This window comes from Pseudorasbora parva, chromosome 20 (assembly GCF_024679245.1).
Source record: "Pseudorasbora parva isolate DD20220531a chromosome 20, ASM2467924v1, whole genome shotgun sequence".
NCBI lineage: Eukaryota > Metazoa > Chordata > Actinopteri > Cypriniformes > Gobionidae > Pseudorasbora > Pseudorasbora parva.
In genome coordinates, this window is record NC_090191.1 from 39,144,564 (window position 1) to 39,161,566 (window position 17,003).

Genomic DNA, 17,003 nt, shown 5'->3' on the forward strand with positions numbered 1-17,003 from the left:
TTGAAAGTGTGCTGATGGACAGACCTTCCCCCAACACAACAGAGAAAGATTCTTCAGTCACCCTGGAAACCATCTGATAAGGGTTTTTATGGCCCCGAAAGGAATTTGGCCACATGAAGTTTCAGACACAAAGACACAGAGCTTTTGCCTCAAATTATAGACAAACCATCTATAAATGAACATGCACCCCAGGACATTATATGTAAACACATAACTGTCTTGTAAAATGTTTATTCTGTATGGTATTTTGCATATTTTTATCTTTGTCTTAACAAATTACTAGTTCAGATAACCTCATATATGTCATGTCTCCTATCAAATTAATGCTCACTTCACGACTTACACTTCCATGTATATCACTTATTCAGAAAATGCAGTGTGTGTTTGTTGCATTAATTATAGTATGAAGACTCAGAGACCCACTGAGTCGAACCTTCAAACAAAGAGCTATAAATTCTGCTGAGGAATTTCCCGCCGGGAAATCCCAACACTCTCATTGGTTAAGTCTAACCCTGGAGGGTGGGACTATTTCCAGACCTTAAAAGACCAGTGAAGACTTCCTCCTTCTCTCTCTTCTCTCTCTGGCTGAACCAACACGTCTTTGTGGCTGGCCCTTGAGCCAGGCCACCAATGCAGGCCCTCCAAGCAGGCCTCAGCTCTTCCAAAAATCTTCTCTTCTACAATCCGATCTTCAAGAACACGAAGCATCGCTAAAGCAAACAGCCGCTTCCCTCCCAACCTCGGAAAGGACCGCCGGACATGCAGGACATTTGAACACGCAGAGACACATACGCACACAAGCGAGAAGCCAAAACGAAACCACAAAGAATGCAAGTATTCTTATTCTTACTGCTGTAAAGAGGGTGTGTTATTCTCCCGTTGGGATAAATTAACTCCGTGAAGGTCGTATTTTGGTTGAACTGAAGGAAAGCTGTTTCTTACCCTCCCCCACTCTCTTTGTCTCTCTCTCTCCCTCTCTCTTTGTCTCTCTCTCTCTCTTTTATCTCTCTCTAACTTCAGTCTATTCATTATTCTCTTTTATGTATTCTTTCATTAATATCTATACTTCTACTCTCTTGATGCATATTTAGTATGTACTTTCTGTGTGAATTGTAGTGTTATTTTTAGTCTGTGTTTATTAAACCTTCAAAAGACATTTAATGAGTTGAATCTGTTATTCTGCCACATACACAAAGTCAATGAAACTTGCGATCTAAACGTTACCTAACTGCTTATGCTACTATGTTAGTAAAGTAAACTGTATGACCATTTGAAATATTGAACTTATCCTGATCAGTAAAGTTAATGTTTCTCATGCGCTCGTAAAGCAGTAATCCATTATTGAGAATTGATTTGAAAAGTCTATAACTAATTTGCAGGACAAACTTAGTAGGATAATTTCAAGCAATTTCATAAAGGGTTACTTGTATTTAATTAAACAATTTTCCCTATCGGAAAATTTTAATACGTAATGAACAACTGGCAAATCATATTCATAAATTCATGAATATTGAATATTAAATCCCTTTTGAGTTAATTATTCCCCGAGACATTAAACTCATGACTCTCTTGTTGTTACACCAGCATAAATGCATCAGATAAATTATTTGTTATTAAAGCATCTCCATTCAGAAACCGCTGTTAGTTTTAACAGGAAAAAAGCATACTGTATGTGGGATTTGGCATGGCACGAAGAGCACTATAAAAAAATAATAAATAAAAGAGCTCCTTAATCACTAAAATTTTGTCACTCAATTTAGTTAATTGCAATAACACAAAGGTCCGTTATAGTCAATGAAGCGGACTGCACAATTAATCTTATTTTCATAATTGTTTGTTATAACAAGATGATTTGCGAGTGTGCAGAAATCAGAATCCAATCAGGATCATAACGCATAAGAACATAAGCATAAGTGCATTAATATTGAGTTCTGTATTTATTGTTCTAATATAACAAAAGCCACTGGAAATAAGTCACTAGAAATACATTTGTATCCTAAAATGGTCAGCCATGCTATGACATGGTGAGAGTCAAGGTACTTTGCATTATTTATTCAGCAAAGCAAATCATTCAAAAAACCTTAAGCGTTGTTTTGAAAAAATACTCAAAGTAGCCAATAGTGTGGATTTCATATTGGGTATGCCTCAATATTATTCAAAGCAAATACAAAGTTTTTTTTCTTTTTCTTAAATCATTCATCTGGAACTATGCCTATTTTACAGTGGTCAGTATAGTCTTGAACTACTTTAATAATTTAAACATTACATGAATCAACATGGAAATATATAATTAATTGGAATTTGTCATTAGGGATTTTAAAAGTCTACATTTCAGAAATAGGTGCATATTAAATAACATGTTTGGAGTAGGTGGAATCTGCACCTTTCTGGGACAAAAACAGACACATTTACATTTAGTACAGTAGTAGAACACTTTACAAGCAGATTATGCATTAATCTATCATAAACAAATCAACACACCACAAGAATAGAGCTGAGGTGTCTGCTGTTGAGGCTCATGTTGGATTTACGCATTATTTTTATGTCAACAGGTTTCACATAACTGGTTTATGTTGAATTTAATTAACATTGTTTATTTCAGTAAACTTAAGGTTTTTTATATAAGGTTAGTTCAATGCCATTTAGTTAAATCAGGTTAACATTCTTAATTTTGTCCAAAACTATTAAGTTCAATTATTCTAAAACTAATATCAAACAAAAACCATAACAAGTAATCCAGTTTAATTACAAAATTTCAAATGTTATCTTACAAGAATATACTTTTCAAGTCTTGTTGGCTAGTTAGAAGATTGATTTTTTTTTTTACATTCATGGAATGCCCAAAATAGTTGTTTTTTTATCATTATTGAAACAACTTGAATTGTTATAAGCAGGTCCTCAGCCCAGGCACATGCTCTGCACTTCACCACAATGGCAACCTCCAAAAACGCTAACGTAACACAACATTTTAAATACCAACATAACAGAACATTAAACATTAAAATTAGAGGCTCTCCATTTTCACATCTAGTTAAAAATGCACAAAATAGCACTTTATTTAAACATTTACTCTCTGAATTCAGCCTCTTTGCAAAGCTTGATGGGAAGTAAAAGTCCTGTTTGTTTGGGTTACTTGATTGAAACATGTGATTTTAAAATAAAACATCAAGTTAATTAATACTAATAATAGATTTTATTTATAACACACTTTTCATTCTAATGAATCTCAGTGCAACAATGGAAAAAGGGAAAAATAACAAAAATGAATAAAAAGTAAACATAGAATACAAACAATCAACACATAAAACCCTTTCTGAACAGAAAGTTATGTCAAAGAGTAACGGTTTTAAGTCAATATAACATGAATCAATTACATTTAACCAGACACCTGATATAATGGTGTTAAATCAAGATGAATTGCTTAAATAAAGTGAACAGTTCTTCATGGTCATTAATTCTTAATAAGCCTAACATCAAACACTTTCAGGCCTTTCTATATTTCATTTCTACTTTATTCTATATTCCGCAAATATAACCCAGCACAATTTTTACTCAAAAAGGTTATATAATATTTTCTAAGCATAAAAAATAATGGCTTTGATGTTGGCTTGAGAAAGCCTGACCAGAATGTTTGAAGGGGTTTTAAAAACTGGAAGTTTGAAGGTTTCCTGTTTAACGTTTTTTGAAGGTTGTTTTTAGAAAAACTGATGGTTGCTAGGAGGTTGTTATGTTGCTAGGGTACACTGGGTTTTCAAGCCAACATATTTATTAACCAATAGTGGACCCAAATCATTTGACTCATGTGGGTACAGGTATAGCTCAGTCAATATCTGTTTTAATTAGGTTTTCATGAGGTAAGACTGTATTTTTGTTCATGGGAAATCATACTCATTGGTTTTTATTACTCAACAGGAGATTAAGTGGACAAACAGTGTGGAACTCAGACGAGCCTGATTAATGGTTGACTGCATATGACTTCATTATATGGAGGTGGACCATAGACTGGGAAATAGTTTTGGTAAATGTATTCTTGAATGCACAAACGAGATTAGCACCATAAGGTGGAACACACCAACACTTTCAGGTGTAACAGCTGAAGTATGCCGGTAAGTGACAAACATTTTAATATATTATCTTTACTGTTCATCACTCTTTCTCCCTCTATATATAATTTAAGTGCATATAGTATGTAGGCAGATGCATTAGTCATTGCACACTTTTTAAGGATCTTTTTAAAAATATGCTCTATTCTATATGGATCAGTTGCACACAAATACAAATTTCCAATACCATCATAGCCTACATTGACTCTCACATGCATTTTTCATTAAAGGCACAGCATGTACGATTTTTGGATTAATATATATAAAAAAACACTAGACCTGTTATATATTTTGTTGACTTGTGTACTTACATTATCCCAAATGTTTCCAAGAATGTTTAAATCCAGAGAAATATGCAATTTTAACCAGGACACGGACCGTGTTCCTGCGTGCCAATCAGTGACCTGCGTTATCCTCGATGTCCGTGGGTACTACGGAAACGCCAAAGACATTTTAATATATTATGTGTTTTATTAGACAGGTGAGTAGCTGTTTCGAGACATTCGTCGACAGAAAACTCATAATTTTTCTATAACTCAACACAGTTAGTCTTATAAGTTAGTCTCTGGTTTTCTTGATTTACCGCGAGAACCATGTTTTACCATGCCTAATATCGATCTCTTACTGCAGTGTGAACAAGTATCTCATACCCTCTGAGCGAACGTGATTATCTCATGTTTATATCATTTTAATATAATAAAACAGTCCTGTGTTACCCCACATATGCATGAGCGAAAGAAGTGGAAGCACTTGTCTGCAGCAGAATAAAAGCTCCAATTAGCAATCAATCCAGCGGCCTCGTTCAGCTTCAGTGGCTTTCAGCTCTACCCTGCTTCAGTAACATTTAAACATCTTTAATACATAAGCTCATCCAATGAATATGAAGTTCCATTAAGTTCCCACCGGCTGAGGTGAAGACAACAACTCCCATGATTCAGCAAAAAAAAACATATTGTGCCTTTATTGTCACCTCATAATTGTCTCATAGGTTTTAAGATGTTAATGTTGTCATTGTAACCACATAATTTTGTGCTAATATAACTGCACTTGATCACACAGATGCACATGCAGCACATACACATCGAGATGTCATAAGACAAATGATCCTGCAGAATCTTTGTAAATGGATGGGGAAAAGAAATTCAGGTCCTGCCATTTAAGAGCTGAGAACATGAGGAATTAGTGGTCAAATTAAAGACTGGATGCAAAGTTACTTATTTAGTTAAGCAAATCAACTGAGAGATTTTAGATGTAATTTGAATATTCAAAGCAGCAGATTTCATGAAACACAGGCTTCACTTAATTTTGGCCAGACAGGTTGCTACAATCCTTAAATTTAAATCTGTTAATCATGGAGCCCCTAAAGCAGGGGTGTCCGAAATCGGTCCTCTAGGCCCACTGTCCTGCAGAGTTCAGCTCCAATGAGACCTTCTAGTAAGAGCTTGATTAAGACCTGGTTGGAGCTAAACTCTCTGGGACAGTGACCATACAAGAGCAGGATTGGTGGTGAACAAAAAATTGAGATGAGAGGAAAAAAGTTAATAATTTCCCCTCCAAGAAACTTTACATTTGCTTGCAAAACCTTTACGTTCCCCAAATAAATGTTCCGTTCACCTTGAGCTCTTTGCAAGCAAACACAAAGTTTCTTGTCGGATCTCAAACATTTTAGGAAGGGAGTGCAGAGTTTCTTGGGGAATGCAAGAGAACGCAAAAGTGTGACATTTCCTCCATCTCATTTTTCTTCTTCTCCACCATGTCCCTTTAGGGGCTCCGTATGATTGTCTCTTCGGAAAATTTAGACTAAACTGCTGGATTCATTTGGATTAGTTTAACGATCTCTCTTTGAAGCGTCAATGTTGTCAGAAATTGCTCAAGAAATATGGTAAATGGACTGCATTTATGTAGCCCTTTCAACATTAATCGATATTTCACAAATTAAATATCTTCATTTGTGTTTCGAAGATCAACCCTTTAACCTCTGATTGATGTATTGTTTGCACCTTAAATTAACATTTGCTTTATGATGTCATGCTCATTTGAGACACATTTGATTGCACTGCTTAGACTTAAGGAAATAAAAGGATGTGTTGAAGGCGGGAGGAGCTAGAGCCAAATCACTTTAAGCCTTAATCACATCAAACTTTAAGCCTTAATCACACAATCACAAATCATCTCTACTTGGAGTAGGAGGGAAGCTCAGCATGGGAGTAATGTTTAACATTTAACTAATCATACAGTTTAGGACTAGCCAGTTTAGGGACAGAACAACAAAAAAAACAGGTGTGATGATTACAGAGTGTATGTCAATCTCAAAATTTTACTTTAAAACTTGTTCTTTGTACTGATGGATTTTAACCTAATCTAATCTTGTTGTTCTGTTTCTGTGTTCTATAAAACGGTATGTTTTAATATTAAAGTCTGATTCATTTCATTTTGTGTCGAGCTAATTTATAGTTGTTTTTTTTTAGACTTCTCATTTTTTGTAATTGTGGACTGTTCAGCAACAATGTCAGGCTCCATGTGGCTCATTCCAGTTCTGAGTAAGTAGTAACACTACTTTGTTTAGAGACTGCTATAGTATTTTTTTACATTTGTACTTTGCTCTGTTACATTAAGTTCTAGGCAATGTCATTTCAAGCACATCTCAATCAATCAGACTGGCTAATGGCAACAACTCTTGTTCTGGACGAGTGGAGGTTTTCTACAACGGTCAGTGGGGAACGGTGTGTGATGATGGCTGGGATCTGGCAGATGCTGCAGTGGTGTGTAGAGAGATGGGCTGTGGAGATGCTGTCGAGGCGAAGGCTGCTGCTTATTTTGGACAAGGACCAGGAAATATAGTAAAAAGTAGTGTAAAGTGCTCTGGAGATGAGACTTCGCTGAGCACTTGTGGATCTAAGACAATAGGGCAGTTTAGCTGTTACCATTCAAAGGATGCTGGAGTCATCTGTAACTGTAAGTTCACCGCCAAAAACTATTGTCTAGTTTTCAGTAAAATATCTGATCATTCTTAAATCAAGATGCATTTATTTGAGAAGCAAAAAAAATCATCAAAATTATGGTTAAAACAATGCAAATATCTGCCAATGAGGTAAGAAAAATATTTTTTCCAATTGTATTTTTTATCCCAGTGTTAATTTTGACAGCAAATCTTTATTTAGTTTTAGTCATATTCTTTTGACTAAAATGCCATTTAGGTTTAGTCATATTTTAGCTTATATTTTAGCATTTTGGCTATAAATATCATATTATATATCATATCATATATCATATATCAACATTAGTTCATAAACAATTGCTTGGCACAAATGTGTGCTACATTTGTGCCAAGCAATTGTTTATGAACTAATGTTGATGAATAATGACAATGTTTAGTTTACAATGTTTATAAAGTAATATGTTTTAGACGGCTGTAACAATGCATATTTTACAGCTGCTCTTTCAAGTTTTGATTAGGGAGATAAAATATGCATTGTTACAACCGTCTAAAACACACATATTACTATATGAACATTGTAAACTAAACATTGTCATTATTCATCCGCATTAGTTCATAACCAATTGCTTGGCATAAATGTTATTAATTGATTGTGACCTGCTCTGAAGCGCAATACTGCTGCGTTTTCCCGCGGTTAGATCAGCACATTACAATTCAAATGTGTGCACAGGACATCAGAAATTAACATTGTTTTTTTTCTTACACCATTGACTGTGTATACACGCTTTTGTAAAGCATTTTATAAGACAAAATACCTTAAGTAATTTTGCTTCTGAGCCTTGATTTAAGAGTGTTTAGATATTTGTACTGTAATACAAGTCAAAATAATAAGTGTTGCAGTGTTTCTAATATTTAGTGTGCAATAAATGTATTAATATATGTTCTCTGTGTGGAAATTAGCCCTTGTCAGATTGGTGAATGGCAGTCACTCCTGTTCTGGACGAGTGGAGGTTCTCAATGACGGTCAGTGGGGAACAGTGTGTACTGATGGCTGGGATTGGTCAGATGCTGCAGTGGTGTGTAGAGAAATGGGCTGTGCCAACGTTTTCGAGGAAAGGAGTGGTGGTTATTTTGGCCAGGGATCAGGGCCAGTATGGCTAACTAATGTGCAGTGTTCTAACACTGACTCTACACTGAGACAGTGCAGTTTGCAGGGATGGGGACAAAACACATGTGGACATGAGAAGGATGCTGCAGTTATCTGTCGCCGTGAGTACAAACTTCTATGCAACATTTTTAGAGTGTTGTGCAGCATTTGTGGCATACAGTTAATTACCACAAAAAATGTTTTCTTATCTGTCCTGAGTTTTTGTAGCAGGATGCCAAGCAGGGAAGCTTGCATTTTTCTTAAAGCACTAACATGAACTCATAGTGTGTGTGTGTGTGTGTGTGTGTGTGTGTGTGTGAGCCTGTTTATGTGGTTTATGAGGACACAAATTTGTATAACTACATGGGTATTACACTGGTATTACACTATAAATGTGGTTTATGAGGACATATCAAATGTCCTCATAATTCAAATGGCCTTAAAAACATACTAAATGATAATTTTTTGAGAAAGTAAAAATGCAGAATGTTTCCTGTGATGGGTAGGTTTAGGGGCAGGGGCAGTGTAAGAGGATAGAAAATACGGTTTGTACAGTATAAAAACCATTACGCCTATGGAGAGTCCCTGTAAACCACATAGACCAACGTGTGTGTGTGTGTGTGTGTGTGTGTGTGTGTGTGTGTGTGTGTGTGTGTGTGTGTGTGTGTGTGTGTGTGTGTTTATGGGTCAATCATGCTTTTGAGACAAAACTACCAACATAATCTCAGATAATAAGTCTTATCTATGCATGAATCCGAGAGCGCATCAGATATAATACACTGACAACAGTTCTCATTACATTATTTAGGCAAAATTAAGTTTGAAAATGGCTTCAACTATTGTTCTGGACGAGTGGAGGTTTTCGATGACGGTCAGCTGGGAACTGTTTCTGATAATGGCTGGGATCTGGCAGACGCTGCAGTGGTGTGTAGAGAGAGGGGTTGTGGAGATGCTGTAGAGGCGAAGACTGCTGCTTATTTTGGACAAGGATCAGGACTAGTATGGTGGGATGATGTCAACTGCATTGGAAATGAGTCCACACTCGGTGTCTGCGAGTTAAAAAAATTAAGAGTGTTTGGTTCGCATTCAAAGGATGCTGGAGTCATCTGTCAACGTAAGTCGCTGCAATTTAGTGTATGTTCCTTCCATTGCATGTAAGACTATATAACATTCTGAACTGGAAAAGAAAATATTGTCACTACAAGTAAGTTTGCTTGTTTGTTTTCCTTTCCTCTGTCTGACCATCAGCTCTAACTAGGCTTGTGAATGGCACTGACCCTTGTTCTGGGAGAGTGGAGGTGTTTTTTGATGGCCGATGGGGAACAGTGTGTGATGATGGCTGGGATTGGTCAGAGGCTGCCATAGTCTGTAAAGAACTGGGCTGTGGAAATGTTATGGATCCAAAGACTGCTGCTTATTTTGGACAGGGATCAGGACCAGTATGGCTGAGTGATTTACAGTGTGGTGCTGGCTCTACACTGAGGATCTGTAATTCACAGGGATGGGGGAAAAACACCTGTGGACATGAGAAGGATGCTGGAGTCTCATGTCAGCGTGAGTATAAAACTATTTAGGGGTGTTCCTAACTAAGGATTTACATAGTCAAATCTGAATAGGGGGAGGGTGGCGGGGGATACAGAACATCACACAAACATATAGAAGAAAATGTATAAAAATATTTTGGACCAATAAACCTAAAACATTAAAAATAAATAACTGCAGAATGGCCACACTGTCAGTCAGAATCAACTTGTGAGCAGAAGAAATACTTTGTTTCTCTTTTTTAAAGAACCAAAATAGGCAGAATTGTTGACTTTATCTTTTTAACTGCAGCGACAACAATAAATGCTAAACTAGAGTGGCAGTCTTTTTAGTTGTCCACATCATCCAAAAATCGAATTCGAACCGGCTGAAATGTTTTAAATGAATTCTATCCAGCTGTAGCGCCGCGGTGCTGATGAATGGAAAAGAAGGCTGGATCTCAAAGGCAACACGTTGAAAAGGCTGCAAGACGTGGCGCAACAGTCAAAGATGATCGTTTAGCACATATTTAAAAAGAAAAACTATTAAAAAGTTTTCTGTAAACAGTGCGTTCTGACTTTGTATGTGCTCATACCAGTAATCTTCATTGTGCGTTTACACAGCACACATTTCTAGTAATTGACTGGTAACGTTAAAACTTACCTTACTGGTAATTTGCTGGAACTGATTTACTGTATTTTTGAAAAGGTCATGTTCACACATGATGATTTACCGATAATTTACCAGTAAAGACTATAGCTGTGTTTACACCGCGGGTACTTTCTGCTGGAATTAGGGACTTTGGGGTGGTATTCGGTGTGTTATGACCACAGGAACCAGGGTCAAAATTAAATTCTGGGTACAAATATCCCCCTCAAAACGGCTCTGCTTGCGAAGTACTTTTTCAAAGTACTGGAACCTAAACCTTAAATTCTGTTCTTTGCTATTCGAATCAACAATGGACCGACAACAAGGTTCAGGCTTTATTAAGCCTACAGAGGCATGAAAAAGTATTTGAAGCCTTTAGGAATTCTCACATTTCTTTATAAAATCACCATCAAATGTGATAATATCTTTGTCAAAATGACACAAATGAAAAAACAGTGTCTGCTTAAACTAAAACCACCCAAATATTTATGAGTTTTCATATTTTTAATGAGGATAACATGCAAACAATGACAGAAGTGGGAGGAATAAGTAACTGAACCCTCTGCCTAAGGAGACTTTGAGAGCAATTGATACCAATTTTTACCAAACAATTTAAGTCAGGGGTGTGTCCAAACACTGAGGAGTCGCTTAAAGCTGCCCTTTAAGCGTCTGGTTGAAGTTATTGCTTCCAAACATTGTTTGCACATTATCCTCATTAAAAAAATGAAAACCTGGGGTGGTTTGGGGTTTTTAGTTAAAGCAGACGCTGTTTTTTTCATTTGCGTCATTTTGATAAAGATCAGATCTCATTTGATGGTGATTTTATGTAGAAACGTGAGAAATTCCAATGTCTTCAGATACTTTTTCATGCCACTGTTTATGTGGAGGACGAAATCCAGTGGGCTCTGGACAGTCGCGTACAGTCCTACGTCACCGCGGTAAACTTCACGATACTTTAGACCACGATGGAAAAGCAGACAGCAGCAGGTCTGGGGGAAATAAAGAGTTCCTGGAAAAAAAGTTCCTGGGACAAATTGTTCTGGGTAAATTCGGTGGAAATGGGGCTTATGTGTGAAAGGGGCTAATGAGCACCCCCATATAGCCAAAGAGCATAATCCTCGTTTCATAACACCTTTGCAAAGATTCGACACAGTTTGATTGGTAGTCGCCTATCGAATCGTCAACTATTCGGGGTCACCCCTAAAAACCTTGTACACAAAAACATCTTAACTTTGAGTCATCAAACTTTAAGTTGATCCAAAACTCTTGTTTTTTTGTGTGGAAATTAGCTAACATTAGACTGGTGAGTGGCAACAACTCTTGTTCTGGACGAGTGGAGGTTTTCTACAATGATCAGTGGGGAACGGTGTGTGATGATGGCTGGGATCTGGCAGATGCTGCAGTGGTGTGTAGAGAGATGGGCTGTGGAGATGCTGTAGAGGCGAAGACTGCGGCTTATTTTGGACCAGGTGGAGGACAAATACTTATTGGCAGTGTAAACTGTGTTGGAAATGAGGACAAACTGGCTGTCTGTGAATCTCTTAAATCTGGAATGTATGACCATTCAAAGGATGCAGGAGTCATCTGTAACTGTAAGTAAAATCCACTGCTTTTCTACACTCAATATTATTCGTGTAAGATTATAGCCACCCTGTTTGGGACTGAACTGAAAATGAAATGCATTGTAAAGGGAGAAAACATCATACATATGCATTTAAATAGTTTGCATGTTTCTTTTACTTTCATTTATGTGGCATTTAGCTCCTACCAGGCTCATTAATGGAAGTAACTCTTGTTCTGGACGAGTGGAGGTTTTCTACAACGGTCAGTGGGGAACGGTGTGTGATAATGGCTGGGATCTGGCAGACGCTACAGTGGTGTGTAGAGAGATGGGCTGTGGGGATGCTGTCGAGGCGAAGACTGCTGCTTATTTTGGACAGGGATCAGGACTAGTATGGCTAAGTGATTTACAATGTTCTAACACTGAATCACGACTGCGAGATTGTAGATCAAGTGGATGGGGAAAAGCCAGCTGTGGACATGAGAAAGATGCAGGAGTCATCTGTCAGGGTGAGTTCAAACTGCAGTCCTGTTGCTTGCTAATAGTAAAAAGAAAATGCATACTTTACATCCCTTGCATAATGTAGTCAGTATAATATTAAAATGCCTGTATATTTGCATTAAGCACAAACTGCATTTATAATATGTCTTCCTTCCTTTGTCTGAGCATTAGGTAACGTTAGGCTGGTCAACAGCATTGGCCCTTGTTCTGGGCGAGTGGAGGTTTTCCAAAATACACAATGGGGAACGGTGTGTGATGATGGCTGGGATGTGTCCGATGCTGCTGTGGTGTGTAGACAACTGGGCTGTGGAGCAGTTTTGGAAGTAAAGAGTGCTGCTTTTTTTGGAAAGGGTTCAGGAACAGTATGGATGAATAATGTAGACTGTGTTGGCAATGAGTCTACATTGACGAGCTGTTCATATAACACAAGTCCAAACAGCTGTGGCCATGAGAAAGATGCCGGAGTCATTTGTGGATGTGAGTGCCAATTTTTTAATGTTTGCGTGTGAGATAATGGACCCTTTTCACAAACTGTGATGATGTGTTATCATAAGTCTAGCTAAGTTTTTTTATGTTTTCATTTTTAAAGTCACCATGAAATCAAAATGAACAACTGATATTTTTTATGAAATATTGCAGTATGTTTTATTCATGTACCCTTGTATTTTAAACAAAATAACTTCCCCTCCCTCTTGTATCTCATCTCTTCTCTGATGGCGTGAGGGCGGGGCAACCTGTCACTCACATGAGATCAACCAATAGCAAACCATAATGATCCAACCATTCAATCAATTCAAAATCAAGTTCCGCCTTACATTTTTAGGTTTTTGGCATTTTTACTTAAAACTTTTACTAAACTTCCATTTAATGCCGACTTTAAAAAATTGAATGTAGGCTACATTTATAGCACTATACTTGATAACCTTGGCCGTTTTGATACGGTGGCTTAATATTAGATAAAACTGGTTAATGCTTGTGTTTCTAACACAAAGGCTGAGGCAAATTTGACATCTTTCTCTCTTCTGATTGACGTAATACATTTTTCTTTTAGTATTGTGGCAAATAGGAAAGCAAAAATTATATTTTCTGTATTTTCCGTTCACCCTTATAGACGTTGACCCAACTATTAAGACTTCAGTGTCTTAGGTCCATTGAGCACAACAGTAGTATTCAGCAAATAAAGATCCCATTTTGTTTTTGTGATTTGTCCATAGATTACTTATAAGCAAATCCGTGTGGTTTCAAATTGCAACCTAAAATATCAGTGTCACGGAGGTTTAAGTACTAATAAATTCCCAAGATTTCCATCCTATCTTCATGTTAAGAAAAGATGCTATGCCAGCATATTTGAGCAATACATTTGATATTTTACACTTTCTCACATTCATTCAGATATTAAAGTCCTGTTGAAGATTGAAGTGAAGGATGCACTTGGAGTCGACCCAAATGATGCTGGAATCCTGGGAAAACTTTCAGAGGAGGTGAGAGCAGTGGTACAGTAACAGTGAGCTGCATCCTTCACTGCTTTTTGCTGTCATCTACTGGCTGCTCAAGATACTGTTGGCTGTCTGTATTTACATTCGTTTGGATCTCATAGATGGGGAAGAAGCTACAAATAAATGGAAATTTTTCATTGAAAACTCAGGCAGATGGAAAAGTTTTCCAAAAGAAAAAAGGAATTGTACCCTGACATTGTGGTAGGACTTTAACATTAGCTTTAAAACGGTTTCACTTTGAATTGAATGTTTTCCACAATAATAATTTACAATAATGTTGGTTTCTCAGGTCATTGCTGGCATACAGAGAAGAAAACAAGGATAATCTAATAGGAAATTGAATGCCACATCCTTCTATGCTTACAATCTGACCTTTTATAAATATAATTAATAATTATCTTACAAGAGTTTTTCATACATGGCAATGCTACATATAATATCCCTGCCATTTTTGTTTTCCTAATAACATTGAATATTTGTGTTCTGATTCTGACAGTGTTTAGATCCTAAATTGCTAACCAACATTTACTTGTAATATTTACACTAATTTTGCTATAGCCAATATTGCACATGTATGAACCTGTCTAGACTTTTTAGAAATTAACTGCACAAATTAAATGATTGCATTAAATAATATTTCAATGTGATTTAATAACATTCTTATTTAATTTACAATAATCAGATATGGACCATTTTAGAGTTACAATCCAATTTGTCTTGGTTATCAGTGTATCATTTCCTGGTAAGTGTCCATGTTGTGACTGCTGTTGGTATCTAGGTATGGTATCATTTAATCATAATTAAGCAATTATTCCAGTTGTTTAGTTTTTTAAACTAGAATTAATCTTTCCTCCCATGTCATGATAGTACTGTTGAGAAGCATCAGGGCTTGTGGTTGATGAGCTAGTGTCTCATTTGTCATAGAGTACGCACCAAAGTATTTTCAGGATACTTAGGCTATATGTTCAGACAGCAAGAAAGTCAGATTTTTTTTCTCCAATCAGATCTTTTCGGGTAGACTGTCTGCATGATCAGATCTGCATGTCCAGACATAATCAACCTATCTGCATGGATTTCTTTGTTAACAAAGAAACCGTATCCACATTATGTGATTGGGCTTTTTAAAAATGGATGCAGGTAAAATGGAGGTGCATCATCTCGCTCTCTAACGCGTTTCGTCCAGTTGTGGTGCAGAACTCCTTTGTCGCACAGGAAAATGCTGATATCTCTGGACATACTATTTGAACACCTTATGAATACTTGCATCACAGGTTTTGACATTATAGTTGTATTAAGAGTGATGCAAAAGACAGTTTGAAATCCAACTTGAGCATCCAGACTGAGACACATCTGTAAAAATCTTATTATAATGGCATTTCAAACCACCTCCATATCCAATTTCATGTGTTTTTCTGGAATCTGGATAAGCGAAAAATCTGATAATTTCGCTGGCAGTGTGAACATGGCCTTAATTGTTTTGTTAACTATTTGGAATGGGTAATGACCTGATTCAGACACGTGTATGCGTTTAGTAGGAAAAGCAACCTATATTCAAAACAGTGTTAACACGCACAATTACAGAAACCAGACTTTTATTTGAGACATGGCTTCAGAAGACATGTAATACAGCACACAAGTCCTTTTATGGTGCTTCTTTGTCGTCCATTTTGGAGCTTGATTGACAGTCTTAAAGAAGGTAGGATTATTTCTGAAAGGTATTCAAAAACTTCACTGTTTGCATCCTGTTAATGGGGCCTGTCCGAGTAATTAGGAAGGAAAAACTCACTTAACAGCCAAACAAAATGCAAACTGCCTTCTGTGTAGTGCAGAGCAAGTGTTTGTTTGCAAGAGTTTAAACAGGATTAACATTTTTGGGAACACTAAACAATGCAGACAGTTCCAAATAATGACCCCCTAAAACCAGCATTATGAACAAGAGAAGATAAAAAAAACAAGTTGAAAGTGTTGATATCTGAGAGGCAGGTGACTAACTATTATCCTCAGTTTCTTTGATGTCTAACCTGTTTTGCATCCTTAGGTCACGGCTTTCTTGCGAGTACAAATTGCTAACTACTACACCTGCTCAATATATGCTGTAACTTACAAATATATGTAAAATAATACCCTGAGAAGGTGCGATTGTCAGGGTGGTCTGGAGGGAGGAGACATGGGCTCTAGATGAACACATAAATCGCCAACATACAAACTTATCTTTCAGAGGCAGAAAGAAGACAGAAGCACACATGGGACACGTCAAAAGGTTTAAACCCTTAGTCATATTTTAATCTTTCTGACTTTATTCTGCTGATTATATTTGTCTCCTTATCCTTAAGGAATACATTTTGATATTTATTCATTTGTTCTATCTTATAGTGTGATTGATTCTCTGTAAAAATCTTCATTTAGACAATAGAACTAGAGAATGGTTTAAGTATTGATCTGTTGGCTGTCAAAAGTGGTCCAATTCATAGGCTTTATATTTAGCCCTTAGGAAGTCAAGAATAAGAAACTACCTATTACAATATTCATTGCAAATCCACTGAAGTTATTTATCGTTCTCAGTTACGCTAATTTATCTTTGTGTTATATTTTTTCTTAGTTTCTTTTCAGCAGGAATGCTGTACGCTATATGGCTGATTTTACTTCAAGGTTAGAGCTCAAACACAATTCATACAAACTTGCCCTTCATACTGGATAACATATTTGTGATTCTCTTCATTTTTTTCTCTCTCATGACAAGCAGTTCTGGGAAATTCAGCGTCAGTCGAGGTTGGGGTCAGACTAATTGACGGCAGCAACTTCTGTTCTGGAAGAGTGCAAGTTCTCTATCAGGGAAAATGGTTATCAGTGTGTTACAGATGGTGGGGTTTGTTAGAATCAAATGTGGTCTGTAGAGAATTAGGCTGTGGGAAAGCTAATGTAGTAGCATATTCTGGGCCGAACTTAGATGAAGGATGGATAAGTGAGGTGATGTGTGTTAGGAATGAATACTCACTGGCACAATGCCTAGCGACTTTACCGAACTTTGGAGAAATCTCATGCCCACAAGATTTGTATGCCGGAGTCGTCTGTCAGCGTGAGTACTAAA

The 17,003-nt window shown here is 36.9% G+C and overlaps 1 protein-coding gene across 4 annotated transcripts in view; it reads left to right on the forward strand.

The window, feature by feature from the left end:
• si:dkey-14d8.20 (deleted in malignant brain tumors 1 protein) overlaps nucleotides 1-16,824 on the forward strand; it is a 25,995-nt gene extending 9,171 nt beyond the window's left edge. The window contains exons 2-14 of one of the 4 annotated variants that reach the window (XR_010899636.1): nucleotides 3,913-4,106; nucleotides 6,572-6,643; nucleotides 6,720-7,058; nucleotides 8,002-8,310; nucleotides 8,997-9,302; nucleotides 9,437-9,742; nucleotides 11,647-11,949; nucleotides 12,119-12,427; nucleotides 12,591-12,896; nucleotides 13,812-13,900; nucleotides 14,017-14,116; nucleotides 14,205-16,175; nucleotides 16,515-16,610. Coding sequence is in view for 3 of the 4 variants with exons in the window: in XM_067428090.1 (XP_067284191.1) it covers nucleotides 6,610-6,643; nucleotides 6,720-7,058; nucleotides 8,002-8,310; nucleotides 8,997-9,302; nucleotides 9,437-9,742; nucleotides 11,647-11,949; nucleotides 12,119-12,427; nucleotides 12,591-12,896; nucleotides 13,812-13,900; nucleotides 16,134-16,175; nucleotides 16,515-16,613 (2,442 nt within the window). In the remaining variant the exon portion in view is untranslated. Of the gene's footprint in view, nucleotides 1-3,912; nucleotides 4,107-5,990; nucleotides 6,644-6,719; nucleotides 7,059-8,001; nucleotides 8,311-8,996; nucleotides 9,303-9,436; nucleotides 9,743-11,646; nucleotides 11,950-12,118; nucleotides 12,428-12,590; nucleotides 12,897-13,811; nucleotides 13,901-14,016; nucleotides 14,117-14,204; nucleotides 16,176-16,514 lie in introns of those variants that run through there. The other 3 variants (XM_067428092.1, XM_067428090.1, XM_067428091.1) reach the window with 3 other exon arrangements.
• The last annotated feature ends 179 nt before the right edge of the window (nucleotides 16,825-17,003 follow it).